The following is a 26793-nucleotide window of genomic DNA, read 5'->3' on the forward strand; positions in this document are numbered from 1 at the left end:
AGATATTGACAAGCTGGAATGTATCCAGAGGAGGATAACTAAAATGATCAAGGGTCTGGAGAACAAGCCCTATGAAGAGCGGCTTAAAGAGCTGGGTGTTTAGCCTGAAGAAGAGAAGGCTGAGAGGAGATATGATAGCCATGCATAAATATGTGAGAGGAAATCACAGGGAGGAGGGAGCAAGCTTGTTTTCTGATGCCCTGGAGACTGGGACGCAATGGAACAATGGCTTCAAACTACAAGAAAGGAGATTCCATCTGAACAATAGGAAGAACTTCCTGACTATGAGAGCCATTCAGCAGTGGAACTCTCTGCCCCAGAGTGCAGTGGAGGCTCCTTCTTTGGAAGCTTTTAAACAGAGGCTGGATGGCCATTTGTCGGGGGTGCTTTGAATGCAATATTCCTGCCTCTTGGCAGGGTTTGGACTGAATGGCCCATGAGGTCTCTTCCAACTCTATGATTCTATGATTCTAAGCAATCAGGGCCAGCTAACACCTGTCAACAAAGGATTCCCCCATGCAGGAAACAGACAGGCTTCGAAGCTGCAAATCCATTAAATGCCAATCAAGGTGCTCAATTGCAAAATTCACACTTGCCTCAAACAGGCACGAGTACTTTCTCCCACCCTGGGCATTCTACAGATATATAAAGCTCACTTGCTTAGTTTCCAACAGACCTCACAACCTCTGAGGATACCTGCCATAGATGTGGACAAAACGTCAGGAGAGAATGCTTCTGGAACATGGCCATGCAGCCATGTATGGCTGTATGGCCATGCAACTCACAGTGACTGCAGCCATGAAAGCCTTTAACACACTTATGTTCAAATGTTGTATAATCTGGTGGAACAAAGCTCAAATGAGAGGCAAGTGTTTTTATCTTTCCTCCATTCAAGAATTGCCAACTGTCTTCATCCTATTCTGGTTTGCATTTTATCATAACTAGAGTTTGTTCTTATAAATTGAGGAAATTTCAAACTAACTATCTATGAAATGTTTTTGAAGCCAAAGTTAGGAAAGTGTTGGCAGTTTGCGGAGTGGACTGTTTGTATCCATACTCTAGTTGCTGGGCAGGTTTGTATCCATTTTATTTCCCACCACATTCTGAACTGATGAAAACTGAGATATAGTTAAGAATCTCAACCGCTTTGAGTCCCCCCAGGGGGGAGAAAAGTGGTATATAAATACTGTAAATAAATAAATAAATAAATAAGAAGTTGTTGTTCCATTTCTTAGCATCAAGGAAAATCCAATTGCTGTTTGAACAATCTGCAATTTAATCTCGACATTTCATAAATATACAAACCTGCATAATATTTAATTCTGCTCAATTGTATACAATTTGTTTAAGGAACTTAAAAGCCAGGAAGTACATTTATATTAGATTATAATTTTCCTTCCAACATTTTCCCCTTTTAGCAAAACAATAATTTCTCCTGGAGTTATCAACTGTCAGAGGTTTTCTATGTCCAGCTACAATCATTCTCCCATGCCAGGAATGACTTGAGAAACTGCAAGTCGCTTCTGGTGTGAGAGAACTGGCCATCTGCAAAAACGTTGCCCAGGGGACACCTTGATGTTTTACCATCCTATGGGAAGCTTCTCTCACATCCTCACATGGGAAGCTGGAGCTGACAGAGGGGAGCTGACACCGCTCCATGGATTTGAACCGCCGACCTTTCGGTCAGCAGTCCTGCTGGCACAAAGGTTTAACCCATTGCGCTACCAGGGGCTCCAATCATTCTCCCAAACACACTAAATTGTTCCATCTGGGTTATAATCTGATAAAATAGAGTCCACTCTGTCACCTTGATATTCTGAAGTGTGTAAAGACTTAATCACAGCCTAAAACGGAGACACAAGTTTTCATTACCTCATATACACAGTTGAAAAGCTCCCACTCATAAAGAGACACAAGTTTTCATTACCTCATGTACACAGTTGAAAAGCTCCCACTCATAAATTGTCATTTGATATGCCAGATCCTTGGAGCTCATGAGTTCAAATGTTCCCACAGTTCCAGTAGAAGGGCCTTCTTGTTCCTGTAGTGGTGTCTGGGGGAAAATTATTAAAATATTAGTGTTGTTGATGATAATGAAGTTTACTAGATCAATGGCATTCTAAAATCTATTGCATATTGTTTCTAAATTATGAGTAGCTTCTGAAACAGAAGGCAGCATGATAGACACTGAAACTGCGAGCGAAAAGAAATGGGTCCTTTGAGTGGTTCTCAACCTGTGGGTCCCCAGATGTTTTGGCCGTCAACTCCCAGAAATCCTTATAGCTGGGAAACTGGATGGGATTTCTGGGAGTTGTAGGCCAAAATACTTGAGGACCCACAGGTTGAGAATCATTGATTAGGGTTACACATCTACAAAAGTCTCAAAAGTACTACCATTTTTATTTTTATTTTTTTGCATATGCCATTACATTACTTTTTCTCCCACAAGAGGGCAGTGCAGTTCATCAACATTTTTTCATTCTAATTTGTCTATATCATAATAGGATATGGAATCAATACAAAAACATTCTTGAAACATGTGCCACCTTTAATGCACAGTGGGATCAATCCTAGAATGGACTGACAAAGCTGATGCCTAATATTGACCTGCTTTTTCTCCTTGGTGCATGACCTCTCCCCAGTCAGGGAGAAGATGAGAGAAACAGATCCAGACCAATTCATTCAAATCAGGTCAGGTTTACATATCCTCCAACATTTCAGTTGGAAAGAGGGACAGAGAGTGGTCAAGTAGGCAGGTTATTAGTGTGGAACAGGATGGGCAAACTTCGGCCCTTCGGGTGTTTTGGACTTCCAACTCCCACAATTTTTAACAGCCTACTGGCTGTTAGGAATTGTGGAAGTTAAAATCCAAAACACCTGGAAAGCCAAAGTTTGCCCACGTCTGGTGTAAAAGGATACACAAAACTACTATTTTAAGCAGAGAAGCCCAGAAAACTAAGGAATGTGTGTAGTCAATTTCAGGAAGCCTGAAAAAAAAAATCCCTGATAAGGGCAGGACTCTGCCATCTCATCTCCTGATAAATTAGTTGAATGCAAACTAATTTTACACTCTGAATTTAGTTTGTAGCAATTAAATTAAACTGAGGACAAAAGGAGAATAGAGAGAAATTGGGAGATTTGAAAAGCAGCTGAGACCGTGGGATGGTAGAGGATTGGTTGGGACTGTTCTTGTCAATTGGACCAGGTGGGAGATATGGAGTTCTAGTTTAATCCTACTATTTTAAATACAAGGTAGCCAGAGCTGAGAAACTACTTTATCTGGACACCAACTTCAAAAATGTGTCCTTGCTTCTGTTCCTTGCAGTGCTGCTTGCAAGTGAAAGGGAATTGGCCAGGTTGCCCTACAGCAGCCCACTCCTCAGTAATATAGACCCCCCATCATTTTGGGGCAATGACTGGATTTTAAGGTAGGTTTTAGGGTTATTTATGGTCATTGCAATAGCACCACAATTGCAAATGTTATTGTTATTGATGCTGATGTATTGTATTTTTTATGTTTTGTGTGGCACCATCATGTGCTGTAAGCCAGCCTGAGTCCCTTTTGGGAGATATTGGTAATATATAAATAAAATTATTATTATTATCATCATCATTATATGAGGAGATAAGCTGTTACAGTGTCCCAGATCTAACTTACTATATTGTAACTGATTAACAGGATGCCATCTTAAAACAAACAGGAAAAAGATCACATGCATTTTCTGCTGAAATACTGTAAGAGGTATTAAAAGGGCAGATCGAAGACATTCTGTTATCTAGTATCCAGGTAAGTGAAACCACCAACAGCCTCTGATCTGAAAGGTTTTCAGAGATTAGCATACTTACATACCAATGTATCAAACTGGTCTCGAGGGCAAGCAAAGAGTCGTCCATTAACACTGAGTGTTGTAAACACTGAAACATCATTAGGTTTGAGTAGTACTTTTTCTGTAAAGATGAAAAACAAGGGTTGTGTTATACAAAAATAGACAACAAAGGTAAAAGACAGCAGAATGCACTAAGGACAAGAGGATGCACCAACTCTGGGGGTTTGTGCTCATCTCCACTTCTAAGTTGAAGAGCCAATGTTGTCCATAGACATCTCCAGGGTTATGTGGCAGGCATGACTGCATGGAGCACCGTTACTTTCAAGCTGGAGCATTACCTATTGATCTACTCACAGTTGCAGGTTTTCAAGTTGCACTATGCAGAATGCACTAGCATTACATTTTGGACAACTCCTAGAATTCTCCAATCAGCAAAGCCAATGGCTGAAAAATCTCCTCCAATTTGGATTGTAGCAGAAACTGGAGAAAACGTATAGGTTTCTGATGCTCATTTCTATTTTTAGGCAAGCACCATTAAGATCCTGAAACAACATCTTTCTGAAGCTGAGTATCTTGAATTTCATTATGAGGGCATATAACAGGCTGATATTAAAACATGGTGATAATACCATAAAACAAGATGCCTTCAAGTCTGATTATTTTAATATGCCAGTGCATATGGTTCCAACAGAATTGGTTGAGAAAGGTAAATGTGATTTTGGGAAGCAGCTGTGACTTTCTAATCCCCAGGTCATAATATTTCACAAGGTAGCTTGTTAAGGAGAACTATAGCTGTTATCGTGACTTTTAATAATTACCACAATTGAAAAAGTGTTAACTTTATCACATTAGAGAATAAATCCACTTTAAATCCGGTTTCTTCCTCCTGTAGAATTCTGGGGTTTGTAGTTTAGTGAGGCTGTTAAACTCTCATCCCTAAACTACAAATCCCAGAATTCTGCAGGAGACAGAAACCAGATTTAAAGTGGATTCTTAGTGTGATGAGGCCCACACAAACACACTTTGCATGAAGAAAACTGTCCTCAAGCCCAACCCTCCTGTGAACTCCACTGAACTTCACATTGATCCTGTTAAATGTTCCTGTCAAGCCTTTATTGAGCTTTAATAAAGTTCATTGAAATGGTCATGGTTTGAAAAAGGGGGTATGGTCTTAATTATTTTTAACACACATGACACTCCTATGAAGGTTCCTTACTCAAGCTGGTAATAATAGCAAGGATTCTGTTATGAATTATTGTGAATTGGTAATTATGGAAAGCATTTTGTTAGGAATATATACACATTTAACTTTCCCAAAGTATATAATTTTCAAATGTTGGTTTGGATTTACATTATCTGTCTTCTCTGTAGAAAAATTCTAGTCTTTAGAATTGTACGTTCTATTGGTTTTATTGATTTAACATAGTTGATTGTTATATGTTTTTAATTGTGTTACTTTGTTACCTTTGTTTATATTGGGCTTGGTCCCCATGTAAGCCGCCCAAGTCCCTTTGGGGAGATGGAGGCGGGATATAAGATGATGATGGTGATGATGATGATGATGATGATGATGATGATGATTACTAATTCCCAAGGAGACACACCTACGATGTTGCTGTCAGTTACATTTTCAACTCATGGTTCCATTTAAAACAATGCATATACACATCACATAAGAGTGTTTTATTAACTGACTTAATACATCTTGTTTTGTCTCATCATGTTGACCTGAATGCCTCCTGCTCTGATAAAAAGAAGCCCCGTTGACATTACAAATCAGCAATGCCCCAGCATCAATTTATTTGCCAAAAAAGAAAGAAAAAATTGTCCCTAACAGGAGGTTCTATTTGCATGCCAGTGTAGTTTTAATTAACTCTGTCAGAGCTCATATTGCCATACAAATTGGAACCAGCAGTACCTCAAATGAACGTTGCCTTTTAAAACTCAACTAATGATGAGCCATAATGGTTAAGGACTACATTTTGGGTCAAAACAAACAAATGGGTAGAAGAGTCTAGGACCATAGGGAACAAATCCAGAAAACGTAGAAGGATAAATGGGCATGATCCAGTCCACTGTGGGTGCATCACATACGCATTGAACATGTGTCTTCAAGTTGCCTTCAAAACTAGAATCTGTCAAGCCTACACAATTCCTCTTTGCATGGAACTTCACTCATATTGGGATTAATGAGGCCCACAGGTAATATGGCAACCTCAAAGTCCAAAAAAATGCTTTGCTCTTTGAATGCATTTTTTGAAATCTATACACAAGGAGCAAGAGGTTTGCCAGTATTATGGCCAAAGAAAGGTTTCTGACAATGTGAAAATAGCATCTTCCACATGACCGAGAAACTAGAATATCCCTAGAAGCACCAGTATCAGAAGTGTAAATTCTCACATAGGTCTCACCTTTTCTTTCTTGAAAGGCTTTTCAACACAACTACTTCAGTCTTGAGATTGATGATGGGATACCATCTGCCACCAAGTGACGGCTGATAGCTTCTATGTCAGTGGTTCTCAATCTGTGGGTTACCAGGTGTTTTGGCTCACAACTCCCAGAAATCCCAGGCAGTTTAGCAGCTGTTAGGATTTCTGGGAGTTGAAGGTTAAAACATCTGAGGACCCACAGGTTGAAAATCACTGTTCTATGTCAATGACATTGAACAGTGGTTCTCAACCAGTGGGTCCCCAGATGACCATGGAACCACTCTGAATGTTAAGGGATCTATCCAGGGTTCTGAAACATATCCTCAATTTACAATAACAGGCATCCCCCAATTTATTCCAATATATATTCCAATTTATATTTATTCCAATTTATATTCCAAATATAAATTGGAATAGGTATATTGTAATTCCATATCTATCTATTTATCTGTCTGTCTGTCTATATACAGAGAGGGGGTGAGAGGGAGAGGGAAGGAGAGAGCGCTTTGGATAACACAGGGAAGGGTTAACACCCCCGTGGTATTTGTTTTGCTGTCTATGCCGCTGAGTCGGTATGGTGTACAGGTCAGAGTACTGAAGCACAACTTTGGAGACCACAACTGGGTGACCTTGCACAAGTCACATTCTCTCAGACACAAAGAAAGGCAAAGACAAGCCCCTCTGAACAATACTTGCCAAGAAAACCATGTTATAGGGTCACTATAGGTCAGAAACGGCTTGAAAGCAAAAAATAGCAACCTCTACCTAATATGCACAGATGAAATTCTGGATGGTTTCAATGAAAGGACTGGAACTTGGGAGTCTAAGCCATGGTACTTTCTGGGTCACCTCTGTCCAATCATTCTGTCTCAGCCTGACCTATGTTACAAGGTTGCTGTGATGGCCAAGTGGGAAGAGAAAGAGCCATGCATGCCTCTTTGAACTTTGTAAAGAAAATGAAGGATATAAATGTAAGAAAGAAATCTGTTCTGGTTTCAAAACAGGCCAGATGTCTCATTTCATATTTGGTTGGGAGGAAGCTGAAGGGCAGACATGCAGATTCCTCTTCTCGTGGTGAAAATTACTGTCTCTTCCCAAGAGAGACAGTCCAGTTTGTCAGACATTAAAATTAATTTGAGAAGTCTTTGAAAAATCAGTATGGGTCTTTTCCATTCCATCATGGTCTGCTGCTTCAAGGCAAATGAGGAGTGTTAAAGATTATGCAAATGTTCTTACCTCCTCCTGAGCTCATCTTCACTAATATCAAGCCATCTCCAGAGCCCAGTTTGTCAGCCACAGCACTGATGACTTCTTTAACCGAAGACAACACAGGAATGCGGATGGTGGTATAAGTGTGGTCGAGGCAGTACACCTTAAACAAAACTTCAGACAAAACAGTAACAGCAACATATAATAAATGGGGACTGACAAGAAAAAACATACAGTAAGGCACTCACTAATAAAATTGCTTTTAGAGTTATGATTGTCTCAAATTGTACAGACATTTGACAAGGTGCTTAGCTTAGTAAATGGTGGCTGGAAGATTCCATGTTAATAGGGCAATGAACCTACACTGGGTTTTCAGCTATCCTATCCCCCAAACTAGTTCCTTAAACAGTTTACCATTCAGACTAAAGCCTTTAGTGGATTCACCACTCTACTGACATAGGAACCACTAGCTTTTGCTGATCCAAATGAATATTGCTAGTTCTAAGTTTTTGGGAACCTGTGACCAAGATGCGTTTGTATGTTCTGTTTTCTTGACTGCAGTTTGTGTTTCGTCCTCCCCACTCATTAGCCCTACGAAGGAGAGGACCTCTCATGCAAAGCTGACGTTTTCTTCTCTCTTCTGTACTTGTTGCTCATTTACTCAAAAGAGGGAAGGTGAAGATATTTCAAGAAGGACCAAAACATTCCCGGGATAAGCAGCTAGGTTTTTTTTTTAATCTTCGCATGTGCCAATCCTGAAAAAGCTGGACACTAATTTAGCCTTGCAACTTAACCTAGCCTAGGACAGCCCACAGCTAGAAACAGTGCTAGTTTTATACCAGTTAATGATGTCCCTCATTTTCATCCCAGATCTGACTGTCTTCTCCAAACACAGCTGTGAGACTTCTTTTGCTGTGTCTATTAATTTTACTATGGACCAGTGAAAGCACTCCTTTTTTTTTTTTTAACTTTCTGGTCATTCATCTTTTGATGTTCCAGAAATGCTCTGGTGAAACAGTTCCTTGAAATCCCAACCATCCCCGTCTCTGTTAGCAACAGGTAGAATCATATAAGTTCTAGGGATCTCTGTATTGAGTTTGTGATATATCCAGGCTTTAAAAAATCAGAAATTGTAATGGCAGGTAGCTCCATTTCCATATGGTAGAAAATCAAGTTGGATTTCACTCTACATTTTAAAGAGACTGTCTGAAGTACTGATGGCCCATCCACACAGTAATTTTATCAAATGAGCTCCCAGTTCAAAATGGTGGGTAGCCAAACAACGTCCCCTGAAAACATGGGAGGAACAGCTACAAAGCGCTAAAAACACAAGATTTTCTGTTGTCAAAATATCCTGGTTCTGGTCAGAAAATGCAAATATTCAAATCTCTGTATGTCCCTACACTCAGAAAATACGGGATTTTTTATGTTGGTTTGTTCCTGGGTTATACATGTCAGTTCCTGATTGATTGTATCCTAAAAACATGGCAACAGTTAACTAGAGGGAGAAAACTTTATCCTGGAAAGAGAAACACTGTCCTCCACATGTTTAATTAGGTTTTGTTACACACAAACAAAGGTTTTGCCATGTAATCAACTTTCCTCATGTTTTTATGATAAAAGCAATGAGGAACAGACATGCATCACCCAGGATGATCATCATTGTTCCCAGGCACAAGTATACAACCAAACTTGTCTGGACAGATAGCCATGCAGCCTCTTAATGACAACAATAATGAAAAAGTTCTATTTCTGGTGTGAAAGTATCAGTTCTTGTTTAATTGTGTAGTCCTGACTTTGAAAGTAGTGGTCCTACTGCACAAACTTGTTTGTGTGCCACAAACTTCATTAAACGTGTGGAGGACGAAGTTTCTCTTGCCAGGACAAATTGTTTTTATTGCTTCTACTGCTTTTATATGGCCTATATTATATGTTAATGTTTTTAATTATATTTTATCTGTTGGTGACATTGATTGCCAATTGTAAACCACCTTGAGTCGCCTTCGGGCTGAGAGAGGAGGTATATAAGTATGGTAAATAAATAAATTCACCTTCTAGTCAACTTTCACCATCTTTTCAGGACAAAAGCAATGAGGAATGGATATGTATGACCCAGGAACAAAACTTGTACGAAAAACGCACATATTCGCAGCTGTGCATTTAATTTTTTTTTCAAAAAGCTGAAATTTCCGGCAAATGCCCCGTAGCAGCCATCTTGCTGACTTTGAAATCTCATAATGAAGCAGCAAGTTTGGACACCACAGGCAGAAATCCTAGGATAAACAGGTCTGCATGCAGATCTGCTCTCAGGTCCTGGGTTGTTTTGCCTCTCATGGAAAACCTGTGGTTTGGTGCTGTCTGGAAGCACCCTGAGCCTCTTTTGGATAAAGGGGTCACCACATCAGATTGCTCTATATAAAAACCCAGAACAGATTCACTTCTCCTTTGATTGAAAACCATCACTGACCTAAACACACATGGTATACAATTAATACCTAGAAGTTTCAAATCCTAAAGAAAGAAATCATTGTTGTTAGAAGACTGATAATCCGATAGGACTCCATGAAAGAAATCAAGCTGATAAACTCATATCAGAACTTTATGAAAGGGACCTAGGCATAGGATAGTTTATTCACACACAGAGAGAATTTACTTTACAGTAACCAAACTAAAAAGTGTTTAATTTGTAAAGGCATGAAGTTAAAGTATGGATTTAAATTCTTGTAGAATCCTGCTTTAGTATAGCTTTAGGGATTAGTAAGGATCAACTGTGGATCAAGCTAAACTACATTTTTGCCAGGGTTCTTCGTCACGGGCATTACTTTCCTTATCTATTAATTTTGCCTTTAATGTGCTTTTTAACAAAAAGGATTGGTCATTTGAAAGTAAACACAGATTTAATTAGCAAGCTTCACCGCTAAGGCAAGAACCTCAAAAGAAATCCTACTGTTGGAAAGAAATCAGGTTAATCATGGGGAATAAGTATTCCTCTTCACATCCAATTTGACCTTCAGTTTTGTTTCCATTCAACCAATTGACTTACTTTCATCACTTCCTCTGATTGGCTGGCGTTTTTGTGTCCTCTCATCACTTGTGTTGAAGTGCTGCAAAAGAACTTTGTGCTGGAAATAAACATAACAGTACCCCATGATCATAAATGCAAGAGGAAACTTGTCTAGCCCAAATAGAAACACAGGTGGCCCAAAGGAGATTGTTGATATCCAGTCCCATGATCTCCCCATCCCGCAACTTTTACAATCTTCTTCAACAATTGCTGAAGAGTCCAACAATAGCTAGAGGGCCACATAGTCATCAGTCTCTGTTCTTGATACTACAGCATGCTAGTGTTGAGTATTGGGGGGAGGGGGGAGCAAAACAGCCATGGATTTGACCCATAAAAACATACATTTGTCAATTTACAGGTATGAGATTTACTAACCCTTAGTTCAAAATGGGGGCAATCCAGAAGTTATTAGACTATAACTCCCATCACCTTCTGCTTTCACTAGATATGCTAGCTAAAGTTAATGGGAGTTGCAGACCTACAACCTTTTGAAGAATGCACAGGTTCCCTACTTTTTGCCTTGGGTTTTTTTTTCATGTCAGGAACGATTTAAGAAATTGCAAGTTGCTTCTGGTGTGAGAGAATTGGCTATCTGCAAGGACGTTGTCCAGGGGATACCCAGATGTTTTACCATCCTGTGGGAGGCTTCTCTCATGTCCCAGCATGGGAAGCTGGAGCTGACTCCACTCCCTGGATTTGAACTGCCGACCTTTCGGTCAGCAGTCCTGCTGGCACAAGGGTTTAACCCATTGTGCCACAGGAGGGTCCTGTTTGCCTTGGTGATTTTATGTGGGTCAGTGTCCACCATATTTACCTTTTTCTGAGGTGCTTTAGCTTCTTCTGATCTATAAAAGCAAAAAGAACATATTTTATATTTACTTTTTGGAGGCTGTAACAACAATATTTCATTTAAAGCGTTATACCTAATTTTTTGAAACTCACACTTTAATAGGCAGGTAATCATATGAACATATGTTAGATATAATTTCACATACAATTTAACTCACCATTTATCTTTGTGAACACACAAAGCATCTTGTAGAATTGCAAGTAACAATAAGGGACCCAAATAATAAGGACAAGCAATATATAATAGCACCAGAAAAAATATGTTCAAATAAGCATACTAAAAAGCTACAGAACTGTGAAAAACTCATCAACCAGCTGCCACCTGACACACAACATTCCATAGATCTAAATGCTAAAAGAGAAGGGACGAATGGATTTCCTAGGATTATGAATTCTATGGTCTTGATGTCATTATAGAAGCGGTGGAATAGAAATTAAATAAAGACACACAATAAAATACACTACGTAGCAGAACAAAATTATCAAGAAGTTAATGATTTTCAGCCCTCCAATGTTGATAAAAATAAGCATCTAATACCACAGATTTTATAGTATCAATTAACATACTAAATGTTGAAAAATGGCGAATGTGGAAATGACTGTGGAAGAACAGGAAACAAGCTGCACAGGGTTCTTAAGTGGTGAGAAGGCTGAAGCAATTGCACTAATATAATCATTTATATAATCCATACCCTCCAACTGCCCCAATCTGGTAGGGACAATGCTGATTAATCCTCAAGCATTCCACCTTTTCAACTGCTTTTACTGGGGGACACAGAAAGAGCCTCCTCAAAGACTGTGTAAATACAGTTGGGCGTTCCTTGGGCAACATTTTTTTATAAACGGCTAGTTTTCCCAACCCAAAAGCATTGCTTTTCAACATTTATGCAATGCTTTTGACACAAAATAATAATAATAACTGCTTTTACTAAATTCAAAGAACAAAGATGTACAACGTGATGTTATTGCTTCCAGGCTCCGCTTCACTGGCCTAGGCCACATACACAATGATGACTGCTGTTTATGGAAAGAACACTGAAGAGCTGCATAACATTAATTAGGCCTCATCACACTACAGGAAAAATCCACTTAAAATCCAGTTTCTTCCTCCTGCAGAATTCTGTGGTTTGTAGTTTAGGGAGGAGCCTTTAACAGCCTCATTAAAGTACAAACCCCAGAATTGTGCAGGAGGTAGAAACCAAATTTTGTGGATTTTTTCTCTAGTGGATTTTTTCTCTAGTGTGATGATCACACTATATCAGCCATAATAGTAGAAGTTACTCAGGAGAATGGGAAAGCATCATGTGCAGCTGGCTCTTTTCTTATAGTAATTCATTAAAAAGTACTATTAAATTTCTGCAGTGATAGCCAATCTGAAAATAGCAATCCCTTGTAGTAGACATTTTCAGAGGACAATTTAGCAATAATCAAACTAAAGGCTATACTTACATTTGTTTCATAGCCTTCTCTAATTCTGGGAGTTGGTCTTTGAGAGCTGTAATCATTCTTGTATCATCTGATACAGATACATAAAATTCCTGTTAAATGATAAAAAACACTCTTCAAATAAGAATAGAAAGAAATAATTGACTGGTCAAGATAAGTATCACAGGTAGAATCATGACCGATCATTAATTTATTTACATTATTTCTAAGAAACCATCAAGACAAATATAAGACTTCTAGAGATGTGAGGGTCATACATGTCCCCCACCTAGCCTTGGAGAGCCTCACATCTCCATGCACCTACACACACACACCATTTTTATGACTTCAAAGTATTCTTCGTGTAATCTAGGAGGTATGGGGTAAATTCTGCTCTGCTTTCACTTTACTGTAGGTCGTAGGTTCAAATCCGGGGCGAGCGCAGATGAACTCCCTCTGTCAGCTCCGGCTTCCAATGTGGGGACATGAGAGAAGCCTCTCACAAGGACGGTAAAACATCAAAAACATCCGGGCATCCCCTGGGCAATGTCCTTGCAGACGGCCAATTCTCTCATACCAGAAGCGACTTTAAGTTTCTCAAGTCGCTCCTGACATTAGTTTTTTTTTTTTGTCGTGTCAGGAGCGACTTGAGAAACTGCAAGTCGCTTCTGGTGTGAGAGAACTGGCCCTCTGCAAGGACGTTGCCCAGGGGACGCCCAGATGATTTGATATCATCCTTGTGGGAGGCTTCTCTCATGTCCCCGCATGAGGAGCTGGAGCTGATAGAGGGAGCTCATCCACCTCTTCCCGGATTTGAACCTGCAACTTGTCGGTCTTCAGTCCTGCCGGCACAGGGGTTTAACCCACTGCGCTACCGGGGGCTCCATCTGACATTAGTTAAATTCCACTGAGTCCTACAGTGTAAATACGGTAACTCATTGTGTTCATCACATTAATTTCAGTTCAAGCGTAGGGTACAGCATTATTTTCCAACATTTCTGGAAGTGATGTGGAAGTGGATTCTTTGAAATGATCTGGATATTTTGCCAAATCGGTAATGTGATGGCATTTGTTGTTCTCCGGTTGGGTGGCTAAAAGGTAATCTGAAATCAACTGTAATGACTGTGAGGACACTGTTTCTGATTGTCCTCTATTTGTGTCAATGAAAGTTGCTTCACTTCACCATAATCTATGGTCAGGATATTTTTTAAAGCAAATGTAATGCTTTATTATTTGTGAAGCAATGAACTGTGCCTACAGCATTTCCATGAAAGCTTTTTTAAAAGTATTAGTTGCTTAGGTTCTGAACCCTTACAATGCTCATGTCCTCCTAGCTTTTGGTGTGATTCATTTCACGTTACAGAATACACATCCTTTTCAAAAGAAATAACAATAGTCAGGTTTTTCCCCCTCCTTAACATGGCATCCACTGAAATCGATACCTGGCTTTGCATGTCGCCAAATAACGAAAGAGGGAGAAATATCAGTGTGCACTTTAAACCCGTATCCTTGGAAAGATTCTAAAGCTTGAAAGGCAGACAGTCTTGAGACACTTCTCCTGCTTCACTTGCAGTCAATATTAACTCTCAAGAAGCAGACATAGTAACAATTGCACCCTACCTCCAGGAAGGCCATTGCTGCTTCGTCCTCTTGCAAGAGATCGCCGTACAAAGCAGCCCACAGCAAAACTAAGCGAACGACTCGCCTTTTATTGTTTAGAGCATAATCCATTTTTTCTTGCTCAGTCCCCTGGGAAGGCTGAGAATGATAAGTACCCAGAAGTCAAGGAAAACCTTCATTTTGCTGCATCCCTATACGCCCCCTCCTCAAATCTTGAATAAGATTGTATACTTTCAGAAAATTGGGTATTGCAAGCACTATTGCCCAATAGGATTTTTAGGATAAATGATGTATTCCGCAGTTTAAAAATGTCCACAGCTTTTGATGTAGCACATCTAATAGGAAATCTGTCAGGTCATATATGACAAATCGATATGTTCTATGTAAATAAAACACAAATGAAATACTCTTCCACAAACTGGGGTTTGCTTAAGGTGAGGAAGCAGACTTGTAGGTGTTGGGAATCAGGAGCTGTCAGGTTCAAAAATAACCCCCACGTGGAGTGACTCCACAAAAATATAGCAGAGTGCCAGAAACACAGTTCATAACCAGCAGAAGCTTATGTGTAGAGAGCAAGGATTGGTTTCCATTCAACGGGAAGGAACAGGATTGCAGATCCACAACTTGATATGTTCTAAAAATAATATGTTTATTAAAGTCAAAAGAAATCCATTCTGGACAGAAAAGGTTCTTGGAGCTAACTAGCTTCTCTTAGCTATCTTCTATGGAAAAGAAAGAGTCAAAATAACAAAATAGCCATATCTACTACATCTTGCCTGGCCAATGGCAAGATGCCTCCTCACTCTAGCAGAACAAAGGAAGAAGAGACCCAGAAAATGGAGACAAGCCGCATGGCCAGCCCAGGGCAATAAAAATACTTTTAGAGGAAGTTATGTTTTCCCTGAAGATATCACATTCCTAAATATTCAAAGGGGGAGGAGATAGTGGCATGCAGGATGAGTATCACAATACCTCTTCTACACTCCTTCTTGAGACAGGCATGCAAAAGGAATTTGGGGAAGGAATCCCTCACTCTAATCTATCTAGGCTAACTACTCATTGAGGACTAGAGACTTGTGCAGTCAGGGATGAAACCCAACAGTTGGAAAAGTGGGAAGACTACAAGGCTGCTTCTGAATGGCCTGAGCTTTCAGCAAGCTACTAGGGATCATCTAACATTTAGCTGAAGTGGGCTGCATTGCAGTGTTAGTGGTGGTCAGGAAAGGCGGGGGGGGGGGGGGGGAGAAAAGAGAAAAGGGGGAGTGCAGAGACCAATGAAAATAAAAGGATTACAACTGGTCTGTTGCATGAGACATTAACGGCTAATCTTAATGCTGGATGACATCAGAAAAAAGGGAAGGTGGGATAATTTGGAAGGCTGAAAATACGTTAACAAAACCAGGGCTCCTAGTGATGCATTATCTGTTCTGGTGAAGACAAGGCTCCATCAGGAAGGGGATGGGATTGCCAGGTCAGGAGCATCCTAGAATCTGAGATTTCAGGGCCAAAACCTAAGCAAAGACACTTAGTGACTTCTCTTCTCCTGAGATTCCTCAACCCCTAACTTAAGACTAGAGGAAATGATCTTGGCACTAAGGTCCTGCAGGCTTAGAAAAGGAGGAAAACTCTCTTCCCCTGACGTAATCATTCCCCCCCCCCCCCCCCCAACATATGCTCCATCTCCTGCTACAGCCCACCTCAAAACGAGGCAGCTGTACTAAGCAAAACAGTTCTGCAATTCTGGCAACTACAGGGCTGAAGCATGACACATCCAGCCCCTTCCTGCTAGCAAGTCATATCCCAATGTGGCTTGTTGACAAGAGGCTGCTGAATACATTATCCTTCAGCACTCTGTTTGACAGAACTCCTTCACCTTAAAGGTGGGTTTTAGGGCAATGGTCCCATGATTGTAAATGCAAATATAAAACTGCGGTGAGGCTGTGAGTGTAGCCTATGACTTTGTGATTGCCTAAAAGGATGCCCATTTTCTTGAGCTGCACCTTCTGAATCCCCAGAAATAAACTTTCCAAGCTCTGGCAGGGAGTAGATGCTACATTGCAGGCTTTGGTCCCTATAACATTTCATAAACCAGGTATTATTTCATTGAGTCACTCTCTTCATGCAGCGTCTACTATGCAAGCACTGTAATTATTTAATATCTTTTTACCTGCTTATTAAGTGACTCACCACAGGCACTGCTAATTCTACCCTCCTTCACATTTCCTTTGCTCATCTACTTATTTTTAATTCTGCTAATAATTTCTTCCATGCAAATGCCATCATGGGAAAAGATAGAGAACTCCCTCCCTAGCATTCATCCTGCATTTCTAGCAGAATAATAGTGTTATGTGTATAAATAAATGCCAGCGAGGCTGTAATTTCTAAGGTATTAATCAACAATGATGTTGTGACTGAATACTGATTTCATCATATTTCATAGTTCTACATTTGCATTGTATACAGCCTGTTAGCATCTCATTTTGACTAGGGATCTGTTTCTTTCAATGCCGTTCCAACCCAAAGCCACTACTGATCTTCATAGCATGAGAATATATATGGCTTCATCATGTCCATGTAAAAGGAGTATTATTATTATTAACAACAACAGACAGCATTTATATAGTGCTTGACAGTTTTTGAAGTGATCCATGGAGCCCATGTTGTTACAATCCACATTGCAATGCTGTAAGGTAAATCAGGAATTCTGTCTCTCTAACAGTGAACTTATATGATGAATTCTGACAGGATTAAAGAAGTGCAAGGATGGAATCAGAAGATGTAAGAGAATCCCAGACTTTGGGGGAAAAATTTAAAACTCTATATATAGTGTTTTAAAACTCCCCCCCCCCCCCCAAAGTTTGGGATTCTCTTACGTCTGCTCATTCCATTGTTGCACTTCTCTAATCCTGTCAGGACTCATATCATCTAAGTTCATTCATTCATACATACTTACATACATATTAAAAGACATGAACTGGTAATCTTAATGCTGGATGACATCAGAAAAAAAGTAAAGGCAGTACATTGGAAGGCTGAAAGTAAAATACATAAACACAGTCAGGTCTCCTGGTGATGCATGATCTGTTCGGGTGAAGATAAGGCTCCATCAAGAAGGGAATGGGGTTGCCAGACCAGGAGCATCCAAGACTCTGATATTTCAGGGCCAAAACCTAAGCAAAGATACTTAGTGACTGCTCTTCTCCTGAGATTCCTTATCCTTTGACTTAAAACTAGATGAAATGATCTGGGCACTAAGGTCTTGCAGAGTAAAAGGAGGAACACTCTCTTCCCTTGACATAATCCGGCTATCCACACCAAATAGCCAAATTCCTTTCAGTAATATAGAGAGACCAGAGAGACACATTACTTCCTCAGACTTTTGCTCACACAGGTTTTTGATGTGTATGTTTCCATAATGGCACACTAAACAACCAAGAGTCCTGACTGAGCAAAAGAATATATATATGAGAGGAGTGTCAATGGTCCAAGAGTGAACTCAGGGCATGAGCCAAGTAAAATGTATGTTGGGAAGGGTCAACTACAAGTATGTTCCACAGCAAGGAGTTGCATGGAAAAATCAAAACAGTGAGAAAAGATGTATACCATGAAACTGGGGTACACAACCTATCAGGAAACAATGAGCAGAACGAGGAGGCAGAATACAACCCTCAATGGGGCAGACACTAAACAGAAGACCTTTTACTGGGAAAGAAGCCACAGGCTCAAAACCCAGGTTACAAAATCAAAGCAGGAAGCTGCGATCAAACAGAGGTCAGATTACAAGAGCAGAAAATGGAAAATATATAAATCTTAAATCTACACAGGATTCTTTGCTAGTGTGATGGATTCCACAGCATGCAATATGATTGAAACTAACAAGTACTTTTAAACTTCAAACACTGAACAATCCAGTTCATAAAATTCTTTGATAGAAAAAAAGGATTTCATTCGACTGAAATACATAAAATGAATTGGGCTGCATTTATATCGTTTTTTCTCATTTTATTCGCTAGCAATCACAATACCTCTAAATTACTTTTTGCTAATTGTGACAGCACAATGGAACTCAGCCAGGTCTGGTTTCCAGGGTGATTTTACCAGCTGATGTAGAAATCTGAAAACAGGTGGGTTCCAAAAGCTTATTATTTTACGTGATAAGATTTAACCTTATTGTGCATGGAGACATATGGGGTTGAAAGAGAAACAAATCCATTATACAATATAAACCCCAGTAAAATTGCCTGTAGTCAGTAGGGACAGGCAATAAATTAATTGGTGTCATATTTTTTAACGAGAAATATCAATTGGAATGGAAAGGAAGGTATCTTTCCCTGGCAGTCCCTACATTTGCAAGATTGGCTTTTGTACTATGTACCTGAATAAAAATGTGCACACTTTTTGAACAACGGGGAAATGTGTATAATACATTTTTACAATAGAATATGTGGACAAAAATTGCATACTCAATACTCAGCTGATTCACTAGCCATGCTGTCTTTGGAAACAGAAGTAACATTTCAAAGTTATGTGCAAAAGAGTATGATATGAGGGAAGCATCCCATCTCACTGTTCTATGTTCTTCCATTAAGGCAGCATGATAACCCAAAAGTATGCTAAACCTATTCTCAAATGTATTAGCCAGAATAAAACTAGATCAGGCATGGGCAAACTTTTTTGTCTTGGGGCCAAATTGTGCATATGGCTGAGAGGGTTGGGCTGGGACAGGAGGGAAGGCAGCTGGGCACATGCTGGGTGGAACGGGCCCAGGAGGGGGAGGGCCTGGGGGAGGGTGGGGCCAGAAGGGGCAGGGCAGGACCCAGATCACCTTCAAGTTGTCCTCCTCACATAAGGACACCCCTTCCTAATGCCAGGAGGAAAATGAGACATGAGACGACTGCCCCGATCCACCTCCATGATCCTCCTCCCCTCATTCTTTGGCTTGTTCCAGGTATATGCAAACTAAGGCCCTGGGGCCAGATGCGCCCCTCTGGATGCTTGCTTCAGGCCTTTTCCCTGTCTTCTCGGCATAAGGACGTGGTGGCCCACCGCATCCTTATGCAGAAAAGATGCAGAAGGAAGGCATTCAATAGCTGAGAGTCCCCTGGAGGGCTCTCAGCCACTGCATGTCTCACCCTCCTTCTGGCATAAGGATAGTGCAAGGAGCCCTGCCCTTATGCCAAAGGGATGGCCTGAGGATGGCACACAGCAGCTAAGAGCCCTCCAGAGCACCTTCGGCTATTACTTGTGTTACTCTCCTCCTGGCATAATGCTGAGAGGACACCCTGAAGTTCACAGGGAGGAGATTCGTGGAGGAGGATCAGGGCAGGGGCCACATGTCTCATTTTCCTCCTGGCATAAGGAGGAGGACAACTTGAGGATGACCTGAGTCCTACCCCGCCCCCTCCCAGCCCCACCCTCTCTCAGGCCTCCCCTCCCGGGCCCATCTCATCCAGCATATGCCCAGCCACCCTCCCTCCCAGCCCAGGCCTCTCAGCCAGACCCACAATGTGGCCCCAAGGCAAAAATGTTTGCCCATGTCCGGGCTGTCCTCTCAGCACCGGGGGGGGGGGGGCGCATCCAGTCCCCAGGCCTTAAATTGCCCATACATGAACTAGATTGTTGTTTCTTTATGGAACACATCTGATTCAGGCATAATCATCTTCTTTTGATCAAAGTTAATGAGCCAACTGTAATGATTTTCAATTTAATTATATGCCAAGGAATGACAGTGTTTGCTTCTGAGTAAACTGGTATTCTTGGAAAGAGAGAGTACTTTTTAGGTATTTTCCATTTCAAAAAGGATATTGGGCCATCAAAGCTGGACATAGCTGGTTATTTGGCATGAACACGCAGTGCATCATCACAAAATCATGTACACCTGTATCTGCGAGAAGAACATCAAAAATAGTAATCAATAATTAGCTTGCACGCTTTCCCCAGAAATCTATTATGTCAGTGCTTTCTCAAATACAGTAGTGCAAAATTCTAATTTAATAAGACATATTTCTGGTCATTAAATATGATTACAAACAAGTATAAGTAAAAATTCCCCTCCACCACCCTCCTAGGCCTGAATCCTTTCTCTCTCTTGCAGACAACAAGAAGTTTTAAGAAGTCTTTATATCCATTTTTTAAACCGCAGTTCATTGTGTTGTCTTTTGAATGTGTACAAAACAGTTAATTCCAACTATGGCCAGTGGTTCTTCACATAGTGAATGATTAAAAGACAAAATTCACTATCTAAACATGCAGTAATGGTCACCAATATGGAAATCTTAGGATAAATGAATGGAGAATAAGGTCACCAATGGATACTAGTCATTACTTCCAGGCAGTCAGCATATCAATGGGACAGAGAATTCAATGTGGAAGTTCACCTAAATTTTAAAGGAGCTGTCTAGGGTGCTGAACCTATTTTGGAGGAAAGGGTTTATTTAGTGAAGGTTTTCAACCTGTGGATCCCCAGATGTTTTGGCCTTCAACTCCCAGAAATCCTAACAGCTGGGAAACTGGCTGGGATTTCTGGGAGTTGTAGGCCAAAACACCTGGGAACCCACCAGTTGGGAGCCAATGATTTACTGTCTTTGGAGCTCCTTTAAAGTTCAGACTAAGTGCCTGTAGAATGAATGCAGTTTGATAGCACTTTAACTCCCATTGGTCAATGCTATGAAATTATGGGAGTTGCAGTTTTACATGGTTTCTTCTAAACTGTGCTGGTGCCTCACCAAACTACAAATCCTAGCTGTCTGCTAAGGCTTGCTTTGCATTCATGTCCTGTTTGAGCTCTTTCCATAAGAACTGGTTGGCCTATGTGAACACTGAACTTTTGATTTAGTGTGTATTTTCAGTCAAGTTTCTAATAAAATAAAATGGAAACAAAACAATTCCTTTTTGCTTGGACAAGTCTCTCTGAAGTCAACATACTCAAACACTGCTGCTTTCTAATAAATGAAGATATATTTTAGAAGAATGTGTATTAAATCCAACAGATTACAACCAGAACACTGTTTTCCTAGCTACCACATACAACAAACTGTCTTTTCTTTTAAGTTTACACAGAATAAAGACAAGCAAACTGGTGATTACAGATGTTTGCGATTCAACAACTGATCAGCAGGACTTTGTGGTTGAGATCACAAGCCATACACTAACAAATGGAATATTTCCCAGAGATGTTTTGGAAAAATCTGCTTTAAAATACATTTCAAAGACAAATCACATTGAACAGTTTTTGAATATAAAATAAAATAAATGGTTGCTAAGAGAAATTAAAAACTTCATCCCAAACAATTCCAGACACTTTCCTAATCTAGCTGCCAGGTTCCTGCTGCAAGGTTTTTAGGGGTAGGGGTCGAGGGAATGATATGGAGCTGCTCAACAGCCATTGAAAGCAATCCCAAAAGTTGGAGAGGATCTGGCTGTCTGGAAAGTAAGCAGATTTGTATGCAGGTCTGTAGCACTCCTTTCTTTTATTAATCTTTCCTTACAAATAGGCCAGTATTAAATCTGCCTTACCTGTTCCATCGCTCAGTGTTGTTTCAAGACGCATTGTTTCTAGGAAATGTTCTAAAATTTTCTCTGGCGTTCCGGACATTACAATGTACCTGATTAAAAGGGAACTAATAATCGTAAATTCTATTTGGAGCTACATGAAAGAACAAAAGGGCATACAAATGTTAAAAAAAACTTCATAACAAAGCAAGCTGTGTTTTTATACAGCATATCTTTACATTAGCATTTCTTTATCAATAATACTCATATCAATTTAAGACTTTGCTTAGTTTGGTTAGCTTTTTTCATTTTAGAATCGGCTTATAGATCATCAGAGATTTTATGGACTGTAATTTGAACTGATTCAGAGGAGGTTTTAAACCTGGTGAACTGTTTTTAATGTATATTTATAATCATTTTATGTAATTGTGTATTTTATTGCTGTTTTTATATTGTATTGGCAATGAATTGTTGCCTGCTGGTAGCTGCCCTGAGTCCCTTTTTGGAGGTTGAGAATAGGGCGGGATATAAATGTTCTAAACTAATAAATAAATGTGTGAGTGATCCTGTTGTTACCAACTAATACACAAGTCAAGAAGAATAGGAAAAATAGCCTATTCTTTTTCTAATCCTCACTGACCCCAGCAATATGGGGGCAGTTATCATATTGTCAGCAATACCTATACAACCCTTTGTAGGCTCTCTTGTTAATAATATCACTGAACTGAGAACTGTCTTGTGACAGCAGAGAAATGGGGGAAATTGTGACAGATATCAAATATCTGTCACAAGACAATGCCCAATTGAGTGGTATTATTAAAAACAGAGCCCTCCCACAAAGGGCTGTATAGGTATTTTGACAATTTGATAACTTTTTTATTGTGTCAGAAGTGACCTGCAAGTCGCTTCTGGAGTAAGAGAATTAGCTGTCTATGGAGACATTACCCAGGGGACGTCTGGATGTGTTACCATCCTGCTGGGAGGCTTCTCATGTCCCCGCAAGCTAGAGTTGACAGACGGGAACTCATCCTGTCTCGTGGATTCGAACCGGCAACCTTCAGATCAGCAACCCAACCTTCAGGTCAGTAGTCCAGCTGGCACAAGGGTTTAACCCATTGTGCCACCATATTATTGGAGTCAGCTAGGATTATAAACAGTCAGCATGCCAAAATTCCTTACAACTTGAGCGACTAAGTTAGTGGTTCTCAACCTGTGGGTCCCCAAATATTTTGGCCTTAAACTCCCAGAAATCCTAACGGCTGGGATTTCTGGGAGTTGTAGGCGAAAACACCTAGGGACCCACAGGTTGAGAACCACTAAGTCTTCTTGAGATGTTTCATACAGTTTGCTTTTGATTCTCTGTCCATTTTTCTTATCAGCATATTTGCTTATTATCTCTTATATCTGATTTCACCATGGAGCGAATTCAAAAAGAAGAGGCAATAGGCAAATTATGATTTATGGTAGGACCAAGTAAACTGACTCCCTGACTGAGAATACAAAAACAAAAATGTTGAAAAGGATTAATATAATGACTAAAATTGTTCTGAGTTATGGAACAGGATACCTACAAGCCATACCTTCTAGCTTCCTCTCTGAATTTTTACCCAAACGTTTTCTAAAAAAAAAAAGTCACTGTTGGAGGCATCACTAAAAAGGGGCTTGTTCACACCTGGCAACCTTCTAATTTGAGGATGGAACTGCCACAGTTCAGGTGATATTGAGAAATAGGAACGTCCATCAAACTCTCCTATTTCCTTTCCTAGTAAATCAGTTTCTTTTAATATACCATTTAGTTCTTACAATTTTGCATCATTTCAGTGTATTCAAGCAGAAAAGCAAAGAATGGGAAATCTCCCCCTACCTCCAAAAAAAGAAAGAAAAAAGTGCCTGCTGAGAAATAAGTAATGGAACTGAGCTCCTGGGAGCTTCTCCGTACTTTGAGCTGTGGCCATCACACAGTTCTCTTCCCTGCCAGCCCTTTGGGAAGAGCTGTATTGATGTCCCAAGAACGCAAACCCTTGTTAAGCCAAGTGATCATCCTTGCAAAGAGACTAACTGGGTATCTTGGGGAGTAAAGCACAGAAAGTCGGTGGGGAGAGGGGGAAAGAGACAGAGAGAGTTGGGATTGCTGTACTTTGAATATGAAAGTAAAAATGAAATAGTGGAAGTGGTGTGCAGTGCCTGAAGACTAGTTGGAAGCTGTACTCTGCAAGAGATCAGTCAGTTAAGAGAGAGGTTGTGAATGCCCATGAAGAGGTAGTTGGTGCACAAATCTTTAGTTAACTCTTCCAGAACATCTCTTTACGATGGGGCTCAGCAGAGATGGTGAAATGAGATGAGACCAAGGAGTGACCTCCATTTTTTTATTCAGGCCATGTGTTGCTAAGTTGAGACTTCCCTGATCTTTTACCATTTCCAAAATAAAAGAAGCTAGCACATGTCCCATGTGTTGTGATGTTTATATAAATCAAAACTGGGGGAAAGGGTGAGTTACCTTCTTGGATTACAATTCCCAGAATCCTACACTAGCAGGGCTAATTCTGGCCACTGTAGTCCAAAAGAAACCCTTTCCACATCCCATGTGGATGATACATGGTAAGGACAGCTGGTGAATGAAAGGTTGTTTGATTATGTCTTTTTGCCTTCTTTATTTCTTCATGTTTTCTGTGCTGAGCATTTTGGGTGTGAGAATGTATCAAGATAATACAATGAAGCCTGTTTAAGAGCCAGGGAGCCTTGGGTATGATAGGTTTTCCAGGAGAAGGCTTCAAATCTCAAACAGAATTCTCAGCACTGTAATTAAGAGAAAGCCATAACATTTCTTGATACAGAATCAATATAATTTTGTACTATGAAAATGGAAATTAAGGTGGATTTCAGAGATTCCATACCGAGTATGGGTAAATGATAAAAGGATATTAAGTCCACCCACACATTCAATTCAAGTTCTATCTAATCCGGCAGTGGAATATGGGGTGATACAAAAAATCTGTTTCTAACTGGATGAGAAGTAGAAGAAATATCCAAAGGAATAAGCCCAATCTGGATGAGATGCACTGCACATGAATGTACATATTCCGTTTAGCACATGGGAGAAAACCTGTGGGAAAAATACATTACATTAGAAGGTTGCCTTATGTTTAGTCTGTTCCTGGAAAGTTGACATTGAAAAAATCATGTGAGTGCCATGCTAAATGACAGATAAGCCAACAAGGGCCATGACAGTGAGACTAAAGAAGAAAGTGGGTTGTGGTATTCAGGACCTGAATGTACAATGTATAAAATAAAAATGGAGAGATCAAAGATAATAGGAAGCATATTGATCTGCTTGAAAACAAACATGAACTGGGAGTAGATACATCATTTGAAATATGATGGTGACAGAGACTTCTACAGGTACCATGGCCTTGCAATAATGATGATGTTGATGTCAAAAATCAAACTAAGTCTAACATTTCCATAGAAGCCAAGATAACTAAACCAATTATGTGGTACTTTGGATATACCGTAAGAAGACACGACTCATTAGAAGAGATAAAAATGCTTAATAAAGTGTAAGGCACTTTCTCCAAATACAGGCAGTCCCCGAGCTGCAAACATCTGACTTACAAACGACTCATAGTTAAGAACATGGGGTGAGACAACCGGAAGTGAGAGGAATCTATCCCTCAGAAGGGAAATCCACACCTGAAAGAGTTATCATGGGGAAAAGGAGTCTCCACTGAAGCTTTCTGACTAACCCTTGTTTCCACAAGGCAAATTTTTCAAAATCTGATTATCACAGTGACATTCATCTATAGATAGATAGATAGATAGATAGATAGATAGACAGACAGACGGAGTGACACTTAAAAATTAACCTGTTCCAGCTTACAAACAAATCCAACTTAAAAACAATTCTACAGAATCTATCTTGTTCGTAACTTGGGGACTGTCTGTAACTTGAAGAATGAAAATAGAGAAATCAGGACAGATGGCATTTGCAAAGAATCAAAGAGCTATCGATCAAGTTTATAGTATCTGTGAAGAAGTCTGGATTGGAAAATCTAACAAGAGAGGGGTTTAAACACAAAAACATAATATATGACCACTTGTAGAAGCTTTGGGGAAATGGATGGCATAGTCTGCAGAGTTTGGGGAACCAAATGATGGACAGCTCTGAATCTTCAAACACTACGAAGCAATTCAATCTATTCTTTCAATCTATTTTTCTTTATGCATTGCACTTTGGAAGAATAATCTGTCGTGCAGGAAATAGATCCTTAGGCTATCTAAAGTGTGCAGTCGAATCCCAGATTGCGATGAAGATTGATTAAGATCAAGGACAAAGGAAATCATGAGGCTAGTACTAGCTCCAATGTCCACATGACTAAAATAGTAAAGAAAAGAACTATCCTTCATCCCTGGAACCTCGGAGAAAGAAGAATGAGAGATGGAGGGGACTCCTTCAGTTAGATGTAGTTGAAGGAGGATGGAGTGGAATTTCTCACAAAACTGGGAACTTGATTCCCTGCCAGCAGTCTAAGAGAGATGCCAGTGCTTGTTATATTCAGGACAACTGAAGTGTGGTTCCATGAAAGAAGCAGCACAATGGCAATCAGGGAAAACTCCTGTGTGGGCACACTCTCTTGCTGTGATTTCCCCCTCAGATCTGGAGAAAATTAGGATGTATTATATGTTAAGTAATTTAAGTGGACCAAAAGCAAAGGAAAATGTACTGTTGTGGTCCATCAAGTCTTCTCCGATTTACAACAACCCTAGTAAAAGTAAAGGTTTTCCCCTGACATTAAGTGCAGTCATGTCTGATTCTGGGGGTTGGTGCTCATCTCCATTCTAAGCTGAAGAGCCGGTGTTATCCATAGACACCTCCATGGTC

At 40.1% G+C, this 26793-nt stretch overlaps 1 protein-coding gene across 5 annotated transcripts in view; it reads right to left on the reverse strand.

Moving 5' to 3' along the window:
• Positions 1-26793, reverse strand: part of RAPGEF4 (Rap guanine nucleotide exchange factor 4) — a 199934-nt gene that overhangs the window by 17808 nt on the left and 155333 nt on the right. For 3 of the 5 annotated variants that reach the window (XM_060779179.2, XM_060779194.2, XM_060779202.2), the window contains 9 exons: positions 21939-22042; positions 20229-20307; positions 14424-14574; positions 12828-12916; positions 11344-11374; positions 10509-10587; positions 7493-7639; positions 3851-3948; positions 1928-2053 (listed from right to left, as the gene is read on the reverse strand). In XM_060779179.2, coding sequence (XP_060635162.2) covers positions 1928-2053; positions 3851-3948; positions 7493-7639; positions 10509-10587; positions 11344-11374; positions 12828-12916; positions 14424-14574; positions 20229-20307; positions 21939-22042 — 904 coding nt within the window. The remainder of the gene's footprint in view (positions 1-1927; positions 2054-3850; positions 3949-7492; positions 7640-10508; positions 10588-11343; positions 11375-12827; positions 12917-14423; positions 14575-20228; positions 20308-21938; positions 22043-26793) is intronic. The other 2 variants (XM_060779186.2, XM_067471507.1) reach the window with 1 other exon arrangement.

This window comes from Anolis sagrei, chromosome 1 (assembly GCF_037176765.1).
Source record: "Anolis sagrei isolate rAnoSag1 chromosome 1, rAnoSag1.mat, whole genome shotgun sequence".
In the NCBI taxonomy this organism is placed as follows: Eukaryota; Metazoa; Chordata; class Lepidosauria; order Squamata; family Dactyloidae; genus Anolis; species Anolis sagrei.